Genomic DNA, 23,749 nt, shown 5'->3' with positions numbered 1-23,749 from the left:
GTGGGTTTCCATGGCCATCCTCTGAGGCTGAGAGAGTGTGACTTGCCCAAGGCTTCAGTTCTTTTGGAAGCCTTTTTGCTTTATCTTCTAGAAGGAAGCTGAGGGGTTGCTTCTTGAAGAATGAGAGGAACCTTATGGCATCCAAAAGGCTAACATTCCCTGGAGTTATGTCTGATGATATGTATATATAGGATTGAAATACCTGTTCTTTTATTAAAAGGTTTATAGTGCACCCCATATCATAGAATCTCATAGCTATGTCCCTTAATAGCAGTTAACAAAATTAAACAGTATACTGTATAAAACAAAAACATGAAAACAAGCTGGACAAGGAAACTGTTACATGGATTTGTAATTGGTTGACCGGACGAACCCAAAGGATGCTCAGTAATGGCTCCATTTCATCCTGGAGAGAAGTGACCAGTGGGGTGTCCAGTGGGGCTCTGTCCTGGGCCCAGTGCTATTCAACATCTTTATCAATGACTTGGATGACAGAAATGGAGGAATACTTATCAAATTTGCAGATGGCACCTAATTAGGAGGAGTAGATAATACCCCAGAGGACAGGATCAAAATTCAAAATGACCTGAACAGACAAGAAAGCTGGGCCCAAGCGAACAAAAAGAAATTCGACACAGAGAAATGTAAGGTACTGCACTTAGGGCGGAAAAATGAAGTGCACAGATATAGGATGGGTGACAAATGGCTGAATGGGATCTAGGAGTCCAGGTAGAACACAAGTTGAACATGAGTCCACAATGTGATGCGTCAGCTAACAAGGCCAATGCGATTTTTGGCTGCATCAATAGAAGTATAGTGTCTAGAACAAGGGAAGTAATAGTGCCACTCTATTCTGCTCTGGTCAGGCCCCACCTGGAATATTGTGTCCAGTTCTGGGCCCTACAATTCAAAAAAGACATTGAGAAATTGGAGTGTGTCCAAAGGAGGGTGACTAAAATGGTGAAGGATCTGGAAACCCTGCCCTACGAGGAACGACTCAGGGAGCTGGGGATGTTTAGCCTGGAGAAAAGAAGGTTAAGAGGTGATATGATAGCCCTGTTTAAATACTTAGAGGGGTGTCATATTAAGGAGGGAGCAAGCTTGTTTTCTGCTGCTCCAGAGACTTGAACCTGGAGCAATGGATACAAGCTCCAGGAAAAGAGATTCCAGCTGAACATTAGGAGGAACTTCCTGACAGAAAGGGCTGGGTTTTGTTGTTGTTGTTTTTTACATTATATCTTTATTAAATTTTCCAATAATATGTTCATCAATGCAAGTCACATAAATGCAAACTTCAATAACACAGAAGACATTTGATCTTCTTTCTCTTCTTTTTCTTCACTTCTTGCTTTAAAAGACCTTATCTGTGTTGCCTATCACACTTCTTTTTGTTTCTTGCAATGAAGTTATACAATCCCCCCATTGAATTATCACATTTCCCCCTTTGTTTTCATATACAAAGGGTTGTATGTCCATACGTATTCTCCTAATTTTATCCAATAATCCTTATAACTTTGATTTCCTTGAAAAATATTTCTTCTCCTGCTCTCTTCACATATTTTATTTTGCTCATATTTATGCATAATATCAGACCAGGTTTTTATCCACAGCCCATCTTTTCTCCCAATACGTCATTATCTGCATCCAATCCTTTTCTATTCTGTCTCTCTTCTTATCCTTCAGAGTACATGAAAGTCTATCCAACTCTCTAATCTCATTAAGTTTTAACAGCCACTCATCTACCTGTAACTTCTCCTTTGATTTCCAGTATTATGCTATCAATATCCTGGCCAGTGTCATCATGTATAGTATAATTCGCCATAGCTTGTTCTCATTGTCTGCCTTCATGAAATATTCATATTCAGAAGGTACAATTCTGGTCTTTTCTTGTATTTTATACCATAAATTTGCTGTATTATTCTGTGTATATCTTCCCAAAACCCTTTTACCTTTTCACATTTCCACCAGATGTGGATCATCATTCCTTTTTCTTTTTGGCAGTTCCAATAACTATCTGTTTCTATTTTAAACGTCTTTTTCATTCTACCTGAAGTATAATACCACCTATTGCTGATTATTAAAAATGTTTCCCTTAAATCCTGACATTTGGTGAAAGAGTTTGTTTTCCCCCAAGCTTTCTCCCATGCTTCTAATGGGATTTCATGTCCAATATCCTTTGCCCAGTCTATCATGTATTGCTTTATTGCTTCTTTTTCTCACTCTCTATCTCTGAATAATTTATAATATTTAGCTATTTTTTATCTTCTTCTTTTATTATTAATTCATCAAATTCTGTTGTATCTCAATTCCCACCGTCTTCATGTCCTCATTAAATCTATATTTCATTTGATAGTAACTATACCAATTTATTTCTTTTTCCCCAGAATCAATTCCTTCCTAGATTTCATACAAATTTCTTGTTTTTCATTTATTTTTATTATATCATTATATCTTAACCAATCTTTTTTTGAGTCCCATCTAATAGTGAAAGGCTCCGGTGTTTATCCCCAACCCGGTATTTTGTAATAAAATTTTGCTTTTACCAATTTCCATGTTTCCGACAGTGCTCTTCGAATTGGGTTGTTATTGAAGTCTTTATTCACCAAAGCTTTATTGTACCATAGGAACGCGTGCCACCCAAATCGTATGTCTGGTCTTTCCACATTTAATGTTGTTTTATCATTTAATTTAATCCACTCCTGTAGCCATATCATCTTACATGCCCATCTAAAGATGTTTATATCTGGCATGGCACATCCTCTTTCTTCTCTTTTAAATTGTTCCACTTAATTCTTGCTTTACCCCCTTTCCAAATAATTTGTTTAAGTTCTTTATTCCATTGATCTATGATTCTTGGGGTTATGCTAATTGGTAAATTCATAAAAAAGAAATGGGCTCTTAGGGAGTATGGCCATTTCTATTGCATTTATTCTGCCAAGGAAAGATAAATTTAGGTTTGACCATCTATACAATTATTTACATATCTTATTCCACATTGTTTTATAATTATTATCAAAAAGATTCATGTTGTTATTGGATAACCAGACTCCTAAATATTTTACTTTATTTGTGACATCCCGTTTTTTGTTTCAATAATTCTTTTTCTTGCTTATTCAATTTTTTTGGTATTATCATAGATTTTCCCTTGTTGATCTTAAATCTTCTGAACCAATTTATTTCACACATTAAATGTTCGGTATTATTTATTGGGTCTTCAAGAATCACAACTAGGTCGTCCGCAAAGGCTCTCACCTTTGTTTCTTCTCCCTTTATTTTAAGTCCTTTTATCCTTGAATTATTTCTAATCTTATTTAACAAAAATTCCAATACAGTTATGAATAATAATGGCGAGAGCGGACATCCTTGTCTCCTTCCTCTTCTTATATTAAATTCTTTTGTTAGTTCTCTATTAATTTTTAGACAAGCTGACTGGTTTTTATAAATTTCTCTCACTCTATCTTGATCCTCTTCTTTCTCTTTCTTTCTTCTGTAATCTCTCATTCTTTAACCTGAACCTTTGCTTTCCTTGATTCTTCTTGTCGTATTCTTGTTTGTAACTCAGTCACTTACTTTGCCTTTTGCCCCTTTCTTCTTAAACACTAACACTTTCTCTCTACTCTTACATTCATAACACACACATTACTACTTATCTATGACTTCCTCCACTTTGTGAGAATGAACCAACTAAATACTCTCTTATACCTTGTTCTCTCGCTTATGCCCTCCTCCTTCAATGTCTTAACAATACTATACTTTCCAAATGTTCCAACTACTATATTGTATCTGATACGGATATCTTTGACATAGATAATAACCACTAGGTTTTCCAGTCTTCTTTTTCTTTCGCTATATTAGTCATCGTCGAGATTCTATAATAAGCTATATCGCTTTTTTGTTGTTTGTTTGTTTCTATACTGCTTCCTTAGTTTATCTCTTTCTCCCTCTAACAAAAATACACATTATTTTCCTATATCATGAAATTAAAAATACACAGTAGAATAACATAGTTAGTAAATTAAAGTGCAACAAGAAGTATTGTCAATAGATAATCAAATTATTTCCCCATTTCTTCCTAATGAAACCTAATACTTTCCTCCAGTCTTCTGATATACTTTCTCCCGAATTTTCTCTCAGTATCCGTGATAGTTTGTCCATCTGCAATAAATCATAGAGATAGTTAATCCATCCTTCTGTTTCTGGTATTCCTTTTGTCTCCCATTTCCTCACGTATAAACCCTGGCGCTAGCTCACATAGACATCCATATCCTCCCATGCTTCTTATCTGTATTCTCCTCCAACATCCTTAATAACATTCATCCTGGGGTTTCTTCTGGTGTAATTTCTAGCATCGTATTTATTGCATCTATTATCTGCCTCCAGTATTCTTTCGCTTTTCCGCATTTCCACCAACAATGAAAATAGGAGCCTGATGTTTTTTCACATTTCCAACATAAATTCTTCCTTTTCTTATACATTTTGGCTATTTTTATTGGGGTTAGATTCCATCTCAAGTACATTTTCAACCAGTTTTCTCTCAAGCTTTGTGCCAATGTAAATTTGATATCTTTCTTCCATATGCTTTCCCATTTATCGTAATCAATCGCGTCTCCTGTGTCCTTTGCCCAACTGAGCATTACTTCTTTCACTGTTTCTTGCCTCGTGTCCCACAATAATAATACTTTATAAATTTTGCCCATCATACCTTTTTGTTTTCTCTAATTTCTAATATTTCTTCTCATTCAGATTTTTTTAATCCGTCCCCATTCTTTTAAATCACATCATGTTCTCTCTTGAATTTGTCAATATTCAAAACAATTGAAACCAATTCCTTCAACTTTTAACTCTTCCTGAGATTCCTTCCTTCTCCCAGACAGCCTCACCTTGAAGAGCGGTGTTCCCAAGACAAGTCTGGGGTCCAAAGAAACTTGCTCAACCCTTCCCTAAGCCAGCCCCCAATTCCCAAGCTAAAGCAACACAAGGGGAGGTTACATAGATACCAAGGTTGTCTTACTTCCCTTCCCTTCTCCCAGACAGCCTTACCTTGAAGAGCAGTGTTCCCAAGCCAGCTTCACTCCTCCTTGATAACCATTCTCCAACTGCAGCCCCAGCCCCTCTCCAAATGCCCTCCTTCATCTAAAAGCCACTCCATCTGTCTTTGTAACATTTCCCACTACATGCTTTCTATGACCCATCACTCTACATTACCTACTATGAACTACAACTATAACTCTAATAACCAAACCCTAATATTTTTACTCTTTATGACAGAACCCTTATACACTGTTTCTGACACACAATGGGCCAGTCCCAATCCTTCAGGTATACAGCACCAGTCTGAAGTGACAATTCTCCCATCTCAATCTTTCAGGCAAGAAGCATGAGCCTGAGGTTGCAAAGGGCCAGTCTCAATCCTTCAGGTATACAGCACCACCCTGAAGTCACAATAGCACCGTCTCAATCCTTCATCCAAGGAGCATCAGACTGAAGTCAAAATGGTCACATCTCAATCCTTCAGGTAATCAGCATTAGCCTAAATTCACAATGGTTCCATCTCATGGCAGCAGACAAGGAGCATAGGTCTGAGATCACAATGGGCCAGTCCCATTCAGGTATGGAGCACCAGCCTGAAGTCACAATATGTCATGAATCCCTTCATTCATGCATTTAGGGATTCATGCCATAAGTGTTATAGGTTTAGGTTTAAATTAGAGTCAAGATAGACAGGATTTATGGTGGGTTAAAATAATATGACTTAATATGTGCTTTAATAAAAGATACTAGAAAGAGGTAAGGAGATCATGACTAAAGAATGTGATTGTTTGCTAGGATTGGAATGTGTGGGAATCATCCCAACAGAGGCTTGAGTTTAAAAGACTGGTCTCTGTAAAAGGAGGGGGAACATAGAGAATTATTGGTATTTTTATATTGTATTATGTTGTTATGGATTTATGCTTATTATATTTTCATATGGTATCATATTAGATTGGGATGGATGAGATTTCATTATACACACACACACACACACATATCGTTAAGCCATAATGTTAATTAAAACTGTTGTGTGGCTGAGTTCTGTGGTCCAAGGCCACAGATGCAGTGGTTGAGATAAGGCACATGAGAGCTTAATTGTTTTTAGAAAAGCTGCCAGAATCCCAGATGGGAGGACACTGAGCAGAAAAGGGTGGGAGAACGTTGTGCGGGAAAGGGCTATCCAATTAATCAGCTTTATTGGTTAATGGAGTGGAGTTAATTGATATGGATATAAAAGTGATAAGTTTATACTCTCTTTCATTCCTGACATAAAAGTCACTTCTGTTGCATGTATCTTCTTCATTACAAGCTGTTCCTTTTTCAAAGTACTGCCTTTTGTGTTGCAAGAGGGGCTGCAATTAGGACCCTGACAGATATCTCTCTCCCCTTCCATTCACCCTGCTGTCCCAAAAGGGCTGGAGAGCATACCAAACCAGCCACAGACCCTTTCCCTGCTCTTGTGTAATGCCAGGTCAGTCAAAAATACAATGCAAATAGTCCAAGATCGCCTACTGGACGAAGAGGCTGACCTGTCTTGTTTCACAGAGACCTGGCTGGGTGATGATAGCTCAGCCTCCTGGGCTCAGGCCTTAGCAGTCGGGTTCTCCGTCAGTGAGCAGGTAAGGGGACGTCGCTTTGGTCCATGCATACAATCTTGCTTTGGCCAGGATACCTATCCATAAGATGGACCACATCGAATGTATTTGCCTCAGCTTAAAGACTAGGGAAAGTCTGGGGATTCTGTTGGTTTAATGTCCACCCTGTTGCTTAACATAAATACTCTCTGGAAAAGATAACATCAGAATTAACACAAACCAGGGAAAGAGTGACATTCCTGGAGGAAGAATATTAAAAATTGGGAAAATAGATAGAGAGATTAACAGAAGAACATACTGAAGATACAGCAGAAAAAAAATAAATTAGAGCAAAGATTTAGGAAGCAATGTCTTAGAATAAGAGGTCTTCCCAAATAGAAGAAGATCTATATAAAAGGATAATACCGGCCTTGGCTGAATTTATGGACCTAGATAATGAAACCTTTCTCCTTGAGGTGGACAAGATGTTTAGAGTAAGCTCCTGGGTCGCAAAACAGAAGAGACTGCCCAGAGATATCGTGATTTATTTTGTTAGGACTCAAATGAAAGAAGCAATTCTACAACAACACTTTCATACAAGATTCAAAATGGAAGAAAGTGAAATTTTATTGTTTAAAGATATCTCTGGGAAACTGTTAAGGAAGAGGAAGGAATATGGACCACTGACTAAGGTTTTGCGCAGCAATGGGATCTACTACAAATGGGAACTAACTCAGGGCCTATCTTTTAATTCAAGCAAAAAAGATACCAAATCAATGGTACAAAAAGAAAGAAATGTTCTACATGAGAATGAAAAAGAACTTAATAAAGGGGGCAGTCAGAAAGAAGAAAGAAAAAACCCGGGGAAAGGAGAAGATTAACAGGGATAAGACAAAAATGTTACCAATGAATTTAACAAAAGAACAATCAGGAAAATCTAGAAGAGGCGACTGGCTTTAAAGTAGAAGAAAAGGTCAAATATCTAGGTGTTGAGTTTACCTCTAAAAACTGCGACCTGTTTAAAAACAACTACAAGAAAATATGGGGTGATATCAACCAAGGTCTCAATAGATGGGCTAAACGCAAACTATCCCTCTTGGGAAGGATCAGGGCAGTTATAATGAACATACTGCCTAAATTACTATTTTCATTTCAGACTATACCTATCCTTCTTAATGACAAACCATTTTTAGAACGGCAGAAGGACCTGCAAAAGTTCATCTGGGCAAGAAAAGACCTAGAATCAGATTTAAATCTCTAATAGATGATAACACGCAAAGAGGAGGTTTGGGTTTACCATCTTTACAAATCTACTTTTATGCAGCTAGTCTACAGTGTCTTAGGGAACGGATTACTCTAAGAACAGAAAACTTTTACAATTAGAGGAGTGGATAATTTCTTTGGTTGGCATGCATATATGTTTTACAACAAGGTGAAAGCCAACAAAGAATTTTTGAACCACTGTTTCAGAAGAACATTGTTTAGGGTCTGGCAGAAATGTGAAAACCATATTAATAGGAAGATCCCATTATGGGTCTCTACCAATGAGGCGTTTTATCAAAGAGAAGAGATTGCGAAAGGAAGATGGGTAACGTATAAGGGATTACTAAGAGAAGACGAATTAGGTGACCTTATTATGAAATCCCCTGAACTATGGGAATCACAAGGTCTCAGGTATCAGCGGCATATTTATAGACAACCTTCTGAAAAGTGAAGATTAGACAAGAAGACAGAAGGCCTATCTGGGTTAGAATCAGAAACAGAATCAGAAAAGATATTACTGGGAAATGGAGATAAGATTATTTCCAAGTTATATAAAGAACTACTTAAATTAGACACAGAATCAGAGACTATTAAAGACTGTATGGCAAAATGGGCGAAGGACTGCAGGGAAAACATTTTACTAGAGGAATGGGAGGGAAATTGGCCAAAAAGGCTCAAACATAGGTTCCCTATGGATCTGAAGGAACAATATTTTAAGATGAGTTCAGGTGGTACCTGACCCCCATCAGAACAGCCCATATGTATAAGGACACAAGCGACAGACGCTGGAAATGTGGGGAAGGAAGAGGGTCCATGAGACACATCTGGTGGAACTGCTGGAAGGCCACACAATTCTGGGGGAAATACAGGCAGCTATGTCAGAGATCCTTCAAATAAAAACACTGAAACATCCTAAGATATTCCTACTTGGAATACTTAGTAAAGAAATGGAAAATGAATTTGGAAGGATTTTGTTTTATTGGATCTCTGCTGCCAGACTGGTATACGCGAGAAGATGGAAAGAGGCAGAGATATCGGGGATTTCAGATTGGAAAGAGAAACCTTATGATTTAATGGAGAATGATAAACTTACTTTGTCTGATCAGATCTGGTTCACTAGATAAAATCAGGGAGGATTGGTATCCGGTGCAGGCTTATTTGGGAAAACAAACTTGTGAAAGGAACTAGAGAAAATACTACGCAGTTACTGGTCAAGCGAGTAAATAGACGAGGGACTTAAGATTACAAAGATATCTGATAAGCGTTAAAGTTATCTGCGTAGATATAAGAGGATACTCTTGAAAGCACTATGCTTTTATTTATTTTTTAATTTTGTTTTATTTTATTTATACTTAAGTATACTTAAGATCTCAAAATAATGAAGAGGGCAGGACAATGGCTAGAATGCCGCTGGCAGAAATATCGACTCATACCTGATAAGATGCAGCTAAGAAGTCCTTCTGCTCTGCATCTATTGTGTCTTCAAAGTCTAGTCCTGCAGAGCTATTCAGGGTGATAAGGGACTTGACTCAAATGTCCCTCACCCTGACTCTTTAATAGAACCTACAAAAGGTTGATGTGATGCTTTTAATAACTACTTTGCAGACAAAATCTCTCAGATAAGAGCCGATTTGGATGCCAGCCTTACGACAGAGACAACAGGAAAGGTATCCAGAGCCTCCGCCTATACTGTTCTTCTGGATGAATTTGAGTCAGTTAGTACAGAGGATGTGGACAAGCTCCTTGGGACTATGAAAAAGAAGACTTGCTCTCTCGATCCTTGCCCATCTTGGCTGGCCATCCAGGGGGGAGATACCATCAAGATGCTGCTAAAAACACAACTAATGCATCTTTGAGGAAAGGCTTTCTTCCATCTTGCCTCAAAGAGGCGGTGGTTAAACCGCTTCTAAAAAAGCCTTCCCTTGACCCCCTGGACAGAAACATTTACAGGCCAGTTTCACTCTTACCATTCTTAGGCAAGGTAATCGAGAAGACAGACACCATTCAACTCCAAGCAGTCTTCGAAGAAACGGATTTTCTAAGTCCATTTCAAACCGGATTTAAGGCAGGTTACGGAGTCCATGGTCGCCTTAGTCGATGAACTCAGTTTGATCATCGAAAGCTCTTTGAAAAGGGGAAGTGGGACCCTGCTGGTGCTCTTGGACCTCTCAGCAGCCTTCAATACCATTGACCACAGTATCCTTCTGGAACGCCTGGGAGAGTTGGGAATTGGGGCATTGCTTTCCAGTGGTTCAGGTCCTACATCTCAGGCAGATTCCAGATGCTGTGCCTTGGGGACAGTTGTTCGTCCAAGAGGGAGCTCAAGTCGGGCGTCCCTCAAGGCGTGATTCTGTCCCCAATGCTATTCAACATTTACATGAAGCTGCTAGGTGAGATCATCTGGAGACATGGGGCGGGGAGCAGGGAGACCTTGAAACAGTAGTACATGCGCTGGTCACCTCTCGGCTCAACTTCTGTAATGCAGTTTACACGGGGCTACCCTTGGGCCAAGTTTGGAAACTTCAATTCGTACAGAATATGGCAGCCAGGTTGGTTACAGGCACTTCTAGAACTGCCCACATTACACCGGTTCTTAAATCCCTCCATTGGCTGCCCATTAGTTTCCAGGCAAGATACAAGGTGTTGGTTCACTCTGGAACTACCCGAATGAGATCCATCCTATTAACAACTTGGAAGCCTTTAAGAAGTCTATTAAGATGGATCTCTTTCCAGACTAGATGACATCTATTGACTTGCCTCTCCCTCCCACTGACCCTTACTCCTGCCATCATTAGTGTGATGGAAATTGTTATCTATCGTTCCTGCCCTCCCCTCTCACCTTCAGAAAATGATCCAATTCTTGCCCCCAAAAACTATTTTACTGTATTGTGTTTGGAATGTTTTAAATTTTCTTGCTGTTTAATAGCTTTTTAAGGGTTGATTAATGTTTTTATAATTGGGAGAAGGGTTGTTATTTTATTGCTGTAATCTGCTTTGATTCCTTTGAGAAAAGGTGCAATAATAATAATAATAATAATAATAACAACAACAACATCCGTTGATGGGGGTCCAAAGCCCTTTCAGCATGGTCCCAGAACTGGGGGAGGATCTTTATGGGGCTGTGGGTGTCTCTGTTGGTCCTCCTCTGCAGGGTTGTTGTGAAGGAAAAGGTAAGTATTTGAGGGAGGATGCCCAATCCGGATCCAGTGGGCCTCTAAGCCTAGTTCCCAGGTTGCCAGGGGATTGCCAGAGCTTTAAGGTCCCTCTGTGTCCCTTCTCTTGGTTTTGGTCTTGATTTTGGCTCTTCTCTCCTCCCAGAGCCACCTCCTCCCAGGACTCCAGAGAAAACTCCCCCCCCCCACAAAAAAAATGTTGTTTCCAATCCTATTAAACTCTGTCCCAAATGAGGCATCAGAAGGGAGGGTCTCTCCTCTGCCCCACTTTCCAGGAGGGAAGGGGCTCCTCAAAGCCCTTTTAACCTTTGGATCCCCTTCCCCTCCATGGCCATGCTTGTCTCCAAGGGTCCCCCCCCTGCCCTCTCTTCTCATAATAACCCCCCAGGAACATGGGGCCCAAAGAATACCCGAGGAGGGACCAGGGAAGGAAAGAGGGTGAGGAGGCCTTGCAGGACCCCTGACTTTCTTTGGGGGGAGAAGAGGGACTTCCTTTCTTCCTATAACCCCACAAAGGACCCCCAGAAGACCCTCCAACCATTCCTCTGAATGAACGAGGGCACTCCCCACTTCCCTCCCTCCCTCAGAACAGACTGTGAGGGCAGGAATGGCTTCGTGTGCATGCATATATGGCCCCAAAGGCCCCTCCTCAGCATGCACAGGAATTGCCAGGGCCTAGCTGGTGCTGCTTATTCCGCTAGTGGCCTTTGCGGGAAAGGGAGGTATGTGCCGGGGGTTCAGCAGCCACCCTTCCCTCCTTTGAGGAGACCGCAATGGAGCCCAAGGTGCAGAGCTGAACTCAGGAGGGAAATGCAGGAAAGGAAGGCTCTAGTTTGGAAATATAGCTGTCCCTGTGTATCCTGTATGTTTGTGTGTGTGTGTGTGTGTGTGTGTGTTTCGTCTGCTGTTCTTATGGCTGGGAATGGAGCTGAGGACTGAGGAGAGAAGAAAGGGTCAGTTTTGGGCAAATTCAGAACTCCTGTGCATCAAAGAGTCCAGTGTGTTGAAATAGCAAAGAACTTTATTGAGAACACATAGAAATTCAGTGTTTAAGCCTAGAAGTGCCCACTCCAAGCCAAACAATACATTAAAACCCAGAAACCTAAAACATCACCCTCTTCCAAATCTAGCCCCACCTCCAATTCCCACAGTCTATGCCCCACAGGTAACAGGTCCCCCTTTGTCATTCCCAAAAACTAGCCCTTTGTGTTAATACCTGCCCCCAACTTTCTTAAACCAACATCCCACACATTGCAAAAGCTATCATTCTCATAGCTATTCTAACCAGCTGCAACAAATCCCAGCCCCCCATTTACCTAACCTATACCATGACCCACAATCCCCAGCCAAATTTACAACCCAAAGCCATTATCTATACTATTAGAAATTAAAACCTAATCTTGACAAAATATAACTTTAAAAATTAAACAGACATATGGACAGACAAACATTACAAGCAAAACCACTACAGCCTTTTCTTAGCACTGCTGGACTGAAAATACGTTTTTTACATTCCTTACTGACAAAAAGAGTGTTAGTTCATATCTGGGATTTGTGTGGCTTTTCTCCTGTGTGGCCTCTCTGATGTTTCACTAGGTATGGCTTCCTAGAAAAACATTTCCCACAATGCTGGCATTTGTATGGCTTTTCTCCTGTGTGGACTCTCTGATGTATCACAAGGCTTGACTTCTGAGGAAAACCTTTCCCACAATGCTGGCATTTGTATGGCTTCTCTCCTGTGTGGACTCTCTGATGTATCACAAGGCTTGACTTCTGAGGAAAACCTTTCCCACAATGCTGGCATTTGTATGGCTTCTCCCCTGTGTGGACTCTCTGATGTATCACTAGGACTGACTTCATAGAAAAACATTTGCCACAATGCTGGCATTTGTATGGCTTTTCTCCGGTGTGGACTCTCTGATGTATCACTAGGACTGACTTCATAGAAAAACATTTGCCACAATGCTGGCATTTGTATGGCTTCTCTCCGGTGTGGACTCTCTGATGTGTCACTAGGTTTGACTTTGAAGAAAAACATTTCCCACAACGTTGGCATTTGTATGGCTTCTCTCCTGTGTGGACTCTCTGATGTATCACTAGGTCTGACTTTGAAGAAAAACATTTCCCACAATGCTGGCATTTGTATGGCTTCTCTCCTGTGTGGATTCTCTGATGTTTCACTAGGTCAGACTTCGAAGAAAAACATTTCCCACAATGCTGGCATTTGTATGGCTTCTCTCCTGTGTGGCCTCTCTGATGTATCACAAGGCTTGACTTCCGAGGAAAACATTTCCCACAATGCTGGCATTTGTATGGCTTCTCTCCTGTGTGGACTCTCTGATGTCTCACTAGGTGTGACTTCTGAGAAAAACATTTCCCACAGTGCTGGCATTTATGTGACTTCTTTCTTATGTGGACTCTCTCATGACTGACAAGTTCTTCTGTAAAGGGGGGCAATGACAGACAAGATTGAATCTCAGTGTTAAGAGAGGAAAGTGTTACCCCAACATTTAGCCCCACATTCACCCCTTCCTATTTGAGATTAAATTAATAACATTGGTGTGAGAGACCTGAGCATGACCCTGTTCTGGATGCCCCCAAATCCACATAATCATTGTATCCTTACTCATCGGAGCTACCAAAGAAGAGATTGAAGGGGAAGTGCCATGAGGAAATCAGTAGAAGCAGATAGTCAGGCCATTGAAAAACATTCCATTAAATATATGTAAAACTATTTTAATTGGAAAGTGGCATCATTTCCTGTGAGACTGCCATAGAGTGTTTAGTCAGAGCACATGGCATGATGCAAGCTAACAGCAGAGGATGCTTCATGCTGTGTGGCACCAGGAGATGACTCACAACCAATACAGTATGCAGCTCACATGTGGATTGATGTGGGTTGGTGGTGTCTTTAGAAGAGGTTGTCAAGTTGATGGAAGTCAGAGAGGAGAGCTGGTAAACATTTGTTTTATATTGTAACTCAAGATAAAGAACCTCCAAGGACTTGGAGGAAATCAACTGTGTGTGAGTTACTTCTAAGTGCTGAAAGTGGTTAATACATATCTGGAGATTTGCTTCTGTACTCTGCTATGTTATTGTTGAGCTCTGGGAGTGTCGCCTTCAGACTGTGCTATACATTGCCTTGTGAATGGGACCAGAATTCAGAGCCAAGAAGGATCTAAGAGCCGGTGTGACAATCCTGTTTGGCTGAAGTATTTCCACCAAGCACCCATTGCATTTATTTCAGTTTCAGACAATTCTTTCCCTATCCAGGAAACATCCTAAAGCAATTTAAACCTTTCCGAATGCTCTGTTTCTGCCCCTAAGCGACAATTTCAGTATAAATATCAGCCCCAACTGGCTGTTCTTCAGCGTCAGTCCAGTTGCAGACAGACACTCCGTTGGTTTACATTGCTATACACCTCACTTCACTCACCAGCCCCACTTGCTTTAGCAGTTACTGACTTCTCTCCCCTTTCTGGACCCTCAGCAATTGGGATCAAGATCCATCTAGGTAATGTATTACCATTAGGAAAGCCTTACACTATTCACCACTCCCACCTTTGTTACCCAGTTCTTGTGTGCGCGTGTGAACACCTATATGTGTAAATGTGTGTGTATGCGTGTATTTTGCTTTCCCCCTAAATAAATCACAAAAACCTATTTGAAATTCCTCTGGAGTTCTGTGTGCTTTCAGGCCTGGTATAGTTGGGATGAATCCCGAGGTCACTGTTGCCTTAATCTCTCCTTTGAGCTAAGTATGAAATTACCCTAAAAGCATAGCACTTGCGAGTGTCCTCCCCAGACTCCAGCATTTCGAGTGACAAAGGGCCTCTGGAATCAACCACAGAGCTAAGCAAGCTCAGGTTGGAAAGGAAACATGAGAGAAAAAGGAATTTTGGTGTTACCCTTTCTTCTCTTCATAGAGATTGCTCATAATTGCTAAATGAAACCCTTAATATGTATGAAAACAAGGGCCTGATTTCAAGTTCAGTTCTTAAGTTCAGTGCTCGACATGGGGCTACCTTTGTACCAAGTTCGGAAGCTTCAGTTAGTTCAAAATGCGGCAGACAGATTGGTCACTGGACCCATCCATTAGGAACCCAAGCCCTCCCTCCAGTCCATCTCCCTTGGTCCAGGACTCGGAGGTAGAGAAGAACTGCTGGACCTCATCCCCTTCCCCACCACCACTCCCTTCTTCTTTTGTGTCGTTTCTTTTTTGTCTTATCACCACCTTGGATACTTTCAAGAAAGCACTTAAGACGGATCCCTTCTGGCAGGCTTACCCAGCTGACCTCTTGTAAAGAACTTAAGGAAAAAGCCCACTTCTGATCACAACTGTGCATTTTAAATGATGTTTTTATTTGTCTCAAATTGAGTTTCAAGCGTTTTGTTGTTTTACTGTGTGTAAATTGGATGCTATTGTTGTTTTGTGGCTATTTTACGGTTGTAATACTGCCTCGCTCCATTGAGAGAGGTGGGTAAATACAAATAAAACTTGTTATTATTATTATCATCATCATCATCATCAGTATAATCTGTGAGCTTGGTGGCTGCCTCCCAATCCCCAAGGCCCCTCTCCTGGCCCTTCCCAGAGGTCCCTTTCTCTCCGCACAGAGCTAGGCGATCCTGGCTTTGCTCCTGCCTCCCCCTCCTGGCTCCCAGAGGCCTAGAATCATAGAGATGGAAGAGACTACAAGGGCCATCCAGTCCAACCCCATTCTGCCATGTAGGAATCAAAGCATCCCTGACAGATGGCCATCCAGCCTGTTTGAAGATCTCGAAGAAAGGAGACTCCACCAAAATCTCAGAGGAAGTTTGTTCCATTGTCGAACAGACCTTACTGTCAGGAAGTTCCTTCTAATGTTGAAGTGGAATCTCTTTTACTGCAGTTTGCATCCGTTGTTCAGTGTTCTAGTCTCTGGAGCAGCAGAAAACAAGCTTGACATTCCTTCAAATATTTAAACAGGGCTATCATATAACCTCTTAACCTTCTCTTCTCCAGGCTAAACCTCCCTAGTTACCCAAGTCATTCCTCATAGTTTCCAAATCCTGCACCATTTCAGTTGCCCTCCTTTGGACATGCTCCAGTTTCTCCACATCCTTTTTGAATTGTGGTGCCCCAAACTGGACACAATATTCCAGGTGAGGCCTGACCAAAGCAGAATACCATGGCACTATTACTTTCCTTGATCCTGGCACTATACTTCTATTGATGCAACCTAAAATTGCATTGGCCTTGTTAGCTGCTGCATCACACTGTTGACTCATGTTCAACTTGTGGTTTACTTGGACTACCAGATCCCTTTCACACGTAGTTTCATTCAGCCAGGTGTCCTCCATCAGTATTTCACCTTCACCATCTCTTTCCTGCCTTTCTGTTTTTCACATTCGCTCTTTCTCTCTATCACAGACACACACCAACAGAGTGTGATGCATAAAAGGAACACTTTGAGGTTCATTTGTTGAGAAAGGCAGGATAATCCATATACAAATTACTCATTGGGAAAGGCAAAGCAAGGGGGCTGGGACCTGGACTTGTTTTGGTGAGGATCAAGCACCAGGGAGCAGTATTAAGACATATCTAAGACAGGGATGGGCTACTGTTGGGGATTGGGGGCGTCACATTGGCCCCCTGGGGATCTCAGGGGCAACTGCACATTGTATTGCCTTAAAATAGGAATAAAGTTTTGTGCCTCAGTATCTCATTGCATCCCTTTGGGGAAGTGAAGCAGAACCTCAAAAGGCTGGAAGAGGGCCAAAAAAGGAAACATACTCAGAGATGTGCTACCATTTCAATGAGAAATGCATTACTAGTAATCTCCATGCTGTCTTCCTACAAAATCCTAGCATTGGTGAGATATCTGGGGGCGGAACTTAGTTTCGGAATTAAAAAGTCCTTTGCTTCCACCAAAAGGTTTATTGAGAAACTCAGGCAGAAGGGTCCATTAATAAATCTAAGATGTCTCTGAAGTGTCTAAACCTTTTCCCTCCGTCATTAACTACCTTCACACTCCTCCCTTTTCCTCCCCTTCAGCCCCTAACCAGCCCGGCTGCCAAGGTACCTCTTGCCTTCTTCTTCCAGCGTTCACATGCGCCTCTCCCCCCTGGGGCATGTCTGCCACCCAGAGTTCACAGACCAGGCAGTTAACAGCCTCCACAACTGCTTCCCTTCCCCGAAGCCACTCTAGGCCCCAATATCCTTACCAACTACTTAAAACTACTAGCATTTAAACTACTAACAATCCCTCCTAGACCCCAATACTATTCTGGATGAACCACAGAACTTGCTTCTGACAATTGGCAGTTTACAATGCAGTATTTGGAATCCTTATAAAGTGGAGAGCAATAGTGCCTCACTAAACTACAAATTCAAATATTCTACAGGATGTTGCTATCACAATTAAACTATGCTTGAAAGAGATCTAGGACTCCTAGTAGACCACAAGTTGAACTTGGACCAACAGTGTGATGCGGCAGCTAAAAAGACCAATGTGATTCTAGGCTGCATCAATACGAGTATAGTTTCTAGATCAAGGTAAGTAATAGTGAAGCTCTATTCAGCTTTGGTCAGGGTTTACTTGGAATAATCCTGTGTCCAGTTCTGGCCTCCAAAATTCAAAAAGGATGTTGACAGGTTGGAACATGCCCAGAGGGAAACCAAAATGGTGAAGGATCTGGAAACCATCAAGCCCTATGAGGAGCGGCTTAGAGAGCTGGGTATGTTTACCCTGGAGAAAAGAAAATTAACAGCGGATATGATATCCATGTTTAAATGTTGGAAAGGGTTGTACTGAGGATGCAGCAAGCTTGCTTTTTGCTGCTACAGAGAAAAAGAGACACCACAATGGATGCAAACGACAAAGAAAGAGGTTCCACCTAAACATTAGGAGGAACTTTGGGACAGTAAGAGCTCTTTGACAGTGGAATATACTTCCTTAGAGTTTGGTGGAGTTCTCTTCTTTGGAGGTCTTTAAACCAAGGCTGGATGGTGCTTGGAATGTGTATTCCTGCATGGCAGAAGAGGGTTGAACTGGATGGCCTTTGTAGTCTATTCAAACTCTATGATTCTATAATGGTAGTGGATTCTGGTTCCTTACCCACAGAGGCCACATTCTCGTAATTTTCCATCATTACAGAACTGTACATAAGTCTCTGCTTCTTCGTCAAAAGTTTCCATTCGTCCTCGGTGAAATATACTGCCACATCCGCAAAGGTCACCTGCAACAGAAAATAGCCCCCATCCAGAGAGTGACTAAGCCAAAGGGGAGGAAAGCACATGGTGCATCCAAATATTATTTGATCCCTTTAGAATTCAGTCTAGGAAATAAACTTTAAATGCTGTCAGCAAGAAAAAAGCTACTGCCTTTGAGATCCAGTTTGTCTCAAATCTTTTCAATATAATATACAATATAATAAACAATATAATTTAGGCCATGGCTGGGATATTGATGATGGATTAGGATACTGACTATCCCAACACATACAGACATTTAGCCACCAAAGAATTATGGTGCATTTAGACATTTCTTGCCAGATTTCGGAGGCAAATGTCATTTTTATAAAGCAGTTCTGGGGAGCACTCTGGGCTTAAGGGTCACTGGGCCCAACCCCAATTTATATCCAGAGACATTCTCCCATAGCCCCCAACATTTCATTGATGGGAAAAGCAAGACACATGTGGACAAGCAACCCAGAAGGCAGTGAAGATGGCCAAAGTTGTTTATGAGGAAGATCACACAAGATAGGAAAGGCACAGCAGTTTGCTTTTGCATCAGCCTCCTGGGAAGGGCCATATCCTGTCTTCTTCTTTCCTCTCCTCTCCCCACTTTTGAGCTGATAGACTGCAAACTCAATTGCACTCAGGAACTGAAGTGAGCTACGAAAGGGGAAAGTGGGAGGAGGATAGACCAACTGGGACATTTTTAAAAGCCCCTGAATAAGTGGGGTGACACAGGATTAACCAGGACTGTCTCTGCCAAACTCGGACAGTATATTAATTGCTTCCTTTCATAAATTGGCCCAGAAGTGACACAGATGAAGCTAATAGGATAGTGACTCACCAAACAGCTGTTGTACTTCGGCAGCCTCTTTCTGTTGGAGCCCAACTTCCTCCGCTTGGCCTCTGTGTTGGCCATCAGGTGGTCAAGGGGTCCTGGTGGCCCTGCACTTGGTCACTTCCAGAAAGAGAGGCCCCAAAGCCGTGTACAAGGAGGCCGAGATGAAGTTCCTGAGAAAAGAGACCAGGGTTAGGATTGGCTTGGCAAGAAACCCTGCAGCACTCAAAGAGACAGAGAACAGCATCCTGCTGGTGACATACGCAGGTGACATATGCCTCCTTTGGACCAATGCAGAGGTAGGCATCCCCTTCCTCCCTCTGCACCAAACGAAGCTTCCCAGACCTAGCATAGATTCACTGCAGCTCCCCTACACAAGAGATACTCCATGCCTTCTTAGAGTGTTGGAGGATTAGAGGATGGGGAATTGGAGAGGGCCCTGGTTATGTCCCTGTAGCTAGATGTGAAATGAGTGCATCATAAATAAATAAATCATCTGCTGAAACCTCCAGAGTTCCCCAGTGCTTTTCCCCATCATCAGCCCCTTTCCCAAGAAGGCTGCATCCGCACCATAGAAATAAGGCACTTTGACACCGGTTTAACTGCTCAGTACTATGGAATCCTGGGATTTTACATTCCCTGCCAGAGAGCTCTGGTGCCACAACAAACTACAAATCCCAGGATTCCACAAAATGGAGCCAGGAGAGTTAAAGCGGTTTCAAACTGGATTATTTCTTCAGTGCAGATACAGCCTGAGTCAGTTGTAAAAGGGCAGAAGCGCCCATGTCTTGTTTCATTCTTGGTAATATGAGTTATTCTGGTCTGCCTCCTTCCTTCTTGCCTGAAAATCTCTTAATAAGGAAACTGGGGAGACTTTTTAAACCTCCCAAAGGAGCCGCTTTTGGCCTTTTTTGGGGGACTAGCCTCCTCTTAGAAGCCAAAGACCAATGTTTGTGAAGAAGAAGAATAAGGCTTGTATTAAAACTATCCTCCCCATTTCTGATCCCTTTTTAAACCCATGTTCCTCAGAAGGAGTAGAGCTTTGTAATAAGAAAACCCTCTCAGAAAAGACACACAAAAGAGACACAAAGGGACACACTTCCTTCCTTTTGGCCCAAGGAGCCTGGCCTCCTTCTCTCTCTGGAGCCTCAGGAGAGAAAGAGGAGCCTCTGTTCAACTGAGGCCTCAGAGAAGGTTCTGGAACAAAATGGCCACTGGAACACAAAATGGATGCCAGAACAAATGATAGCTAGGGATGGTGGGAGGGACAGGGATTCCAGCCAATCAGAGCCAGGGCTGGTGGGAGAGACTGGGCTGCCAGCCAATCAGGGCCAGGGATGGTGGGAGGGGCAGGGATTCCATCCAATCAGGGCCAGGGATGGTGGGAGGGAAGGGGATTCCATCCAATCAGGGCCAGGGATGGTGGGAGGGGCAGGGATTCCAGCCAATCAGGGCCAGGGATGGTGGGAGGGAAGGGGATTCCAGCCAATCAGGGCCAGGGATGGTGGGAGGGGCAGGGATTCCAGCCAATCAGGGCCAGGGATGGTGGGAGGGAAGGGGATTCCAGCCAATCAGGGCCAGGGATGGTGGGAGGGGCAGGGATTCCATCCAATCAGGGCCAGGGATGGTGGGAGGGACAGGGATTCCATCCAATCAGGGCCAGGGATTGTGGGAGGGAGTGGGATTCCAGCCAATGGCAGCCCCTCAGAGTCTCCTCATGTTTAAAATTCATATCTCCCCCATATTTTCCCCTGAAAGACAGAGACATACTCCATTTGGTTGCTCTGTCTTTCTAATTCAACCCACTTTATATCATGGTTCTATTCTGCCTCTATCATTCTTAGCCATTGAACCGCCTCAAAATGTCATTCGAGGGATGGAGCTCCCCATCCTCCATTACTTTGATGCTCATATAATAATGCCTTAGATAGTCTGGCTTTTTTGTTCCCTGATATCCATTTTAATATTGACCTTTCCCTTTTCTTTAAAACTTTACTAGGAATTATTTCTGGGATCATTTGAAATAAATATAAAATCTTTGGTAATACCATCGTTTTAAACACTCTGATTTTTGTTAACATTTCCCCATTTTTTCTTGTCCATTTAGAAATCTGATTATTAATTTCCCCCTTAATTGATTATATTTACCTTGTACAATATTATCTAACTTAATTGGTAAATTCACACCTAAATAGCTCATATTTTTAATCCCCAATTTCAATCCTGACACAATTTGGGTTTCTTTTTCTTCCGGCCAATTCGTATTCATAAACATTATCTCTGATTTATCCATATTAAATATTAATTAATATTAATTAATATTAATTAATATTAAGCCCAGAAATGTTTTCAAATGTCTGAAATATTTCCAATAACTTGGTTACAGCTTCATTCGGTTTCTGTGTCTTTATCAGAGGATCATCTGCAAATGAATTCAACTTCATCTCTTCTTTGTCTATTTCATATCCCTTTATCTCTTCTGATCCCGAATCATATTTGCAAACGCTTCCATTGCTAATATAAATAATAAAGGGGAAAGAGGGCAACCTTGCCTTACTCCACTTTTCATTTTAGATTTTCTTGATTTATCTCCATTTATCATGATTTGTGCTTCTATATCATTATATATTTCTTTGAGGGTTTCACTAAACCTTTCCCCTAATCCAAAATCCCTACAGATTTTATATAGATATTCATGATTTATTGAATCCAATTCTTTGTAAACATCTAGTTTTATCACAGCTAATTTGTTTTTGTATTGTTTGGCATGATGTAGTATATTAAATATATTCCTTATAGGTTCATAAATATATCTGCCTTCCACAAATCCATATTGTTCCTCTTTAATTAAAGTAGATAAATATTCTTTTTAATCTATTGGCTAGGATTTTCATTAAAATTTTATAATCTTGATTGCTTAATGTGATCAGATATTAAGATTAGAAATTGGCTGGATTTTTATTGGGTTTAAGTATTAATATAATTTCAGGTAGTTTCCATATTTCTGGGATTATTTTATTATCCAATATTTCATTGTAATTTTTAGTCATATGCTCACAGTTCATTTTTAAAGGTTTTATAAAATATAGATGTGAATCCATCTGGGCCAGGAGATTTAATTCCTTTTAAATCTTGTATTACTCTTTCTACCTCTTGTTTGGTTATTGAGGAATTAGTATGATTACTCTGTATTTCCGTTCTGTCGAGTCGTTCGCTTGTGATCCTTTGTTGGGCCGCAACTTGTGCAGCCCTGCTTTAATACAGGGCATGTTTATCAAATGTGCAGATGGCACCAAACTAGGAGGAGTAGCTAATACCCCAGAGGACAGGATCAACATTCACAAGTTTGAAGTATGTCCAGAGGAGAGTCATCACAATGGAGAGACTTATGGAGCTGGGGATGTTTAGCCTGGAGAAAAGAAGGTTAAGATGTGATATGAAAGCCCTGTTTAAATATTTGAAGGGATGTCATACTGAGAAGGCAGCTAGCTTGTTTTCTGCTGCTCCAGAGAAGAGAACCCAGAACAATGGATGCAAGCTCCAGGAAAAGAGATTCCACCTCAACATTAGGAGGAACTTCTTGACAGACAGGGCTGTTTGACAGTGGAACACACTTCCTCAATAGAGAATAACGGAGTCTCCTTCTTTGGAGGCCTTTAAACAGAGTCTGGATGGCCATCTGTCACATATGCTTTGATTGAGATTTTCTTCATGGCAGAAGGAGGTTGGACTGGATGTCTTTGAGATCACAATGTGACAATCTCAATGCTTCAGGTAAGGATCTCAATGGGCCAGTCTCAATCCTTCAGGCAAGGAGCATCAGTCTGAACTCATAATAGTCCCGTCACAATCTTTCAGGAAAGGTGCCTCAGGCTGAGATCACAATGGGACAGCCTCAATGCTTCAGACAAGGATCATAACCCTGAGGTCATAGAATCATAGAATCATAGAGCTGGAAGACACCGCAAGGGCCATCCAGTCCAACCCCCTGCCATGCAGGAAATCCAAATCAAAGCATCCCCGACAGATGGCCATCCAGCCTCTGTTTAAAGACCTCCAAGGAAGAGGAATCCACTACACTCCGAGGGAGTGTGTTCCACTGTCGAACAGCCCTTACTGTCATGAAGTTATTCCTAATGTTGAGGTGGAATCTCTGTTCCTGTAGCTTGCATGGTCGCTACGGGCCAGGCTCAATCCTTCAGGTAAGGAACACCTGCCTGAAGTCAATAAGCCCATCTTAATCCTTCAGAAAAGGAGCATCAGTCTGAGATAGCAATGGGCCAGTCTCATGTGTTCAGGTAAGGAAGGAGCAGCCTGAAGTCACAACCTCTCAGGCAACAAGAATCAGCCTGAGGTCACAATGAGCCATCCCCAGTCTTTCGGGAAAGAAGCATCAGCCTGAAGTCACAATGGGATAGTCTAAATCCTTCAACCCAGGAGCATCAGCTTGAATGCACAGTCTCAATGCTTCAGGCAAGGAACATTAGCCTGAGATCACAATGGGACAGTCTCGATCCTTCAGGAAAGAACATCTTCCTGAACTAACAATATGTTGGTCTCAATCAATCAGTAAAGGAGCATCAGCCTGAGGTCACAATATGATAGTCTCTATTGTTCAGGCAAGGAGCATCAGACTTAAGTCACACTGCGC

The 23,749-nt window shown here is 41.6% G+C and overlaps 1 protein-coding gene across 1 annotated transcript in view; it reads right to left on the bottom strand.

Moving 5' to 3' along the window:
- The window catches only part of LOC149290522 (uncharacterized), a 116,662-nt gene that overhangs the window by 32,451 nt on the left and 60,462 nt on the right, over positions 1-23,749 (bottom strand). Inside the window, exon 7 of the mRNA XM_089489361.1 lies at positions 12,603-13,549. Within this exon, the coding sequence (XP_089345487.1) occupies positions 12,603-13,549 (947 nt within the window). The remainder of the gene's footprint in view (positions 1-12,602; positions 13,550-23,749) is intronic.

This window comes from Sceloporus occidentalis, unplaced genomic scaffold (genome assembly GCF_023333645.1).
Source record: "Sceloporus occidentalis isolate IW3139 unplaced genomic scaffold, rSceOcc1.0.p SCAF_39, whole genome shotgun sequence".
NCBI lineage: Eukaryota > Metazoa > Chordata > Lepidosauria > Squamata > Phrynosomatidae > Sceloporus > Sceloporus occidentalis.
This window is presented reverse-complemented; position numbering and strand designations above follow the sequence as displayed.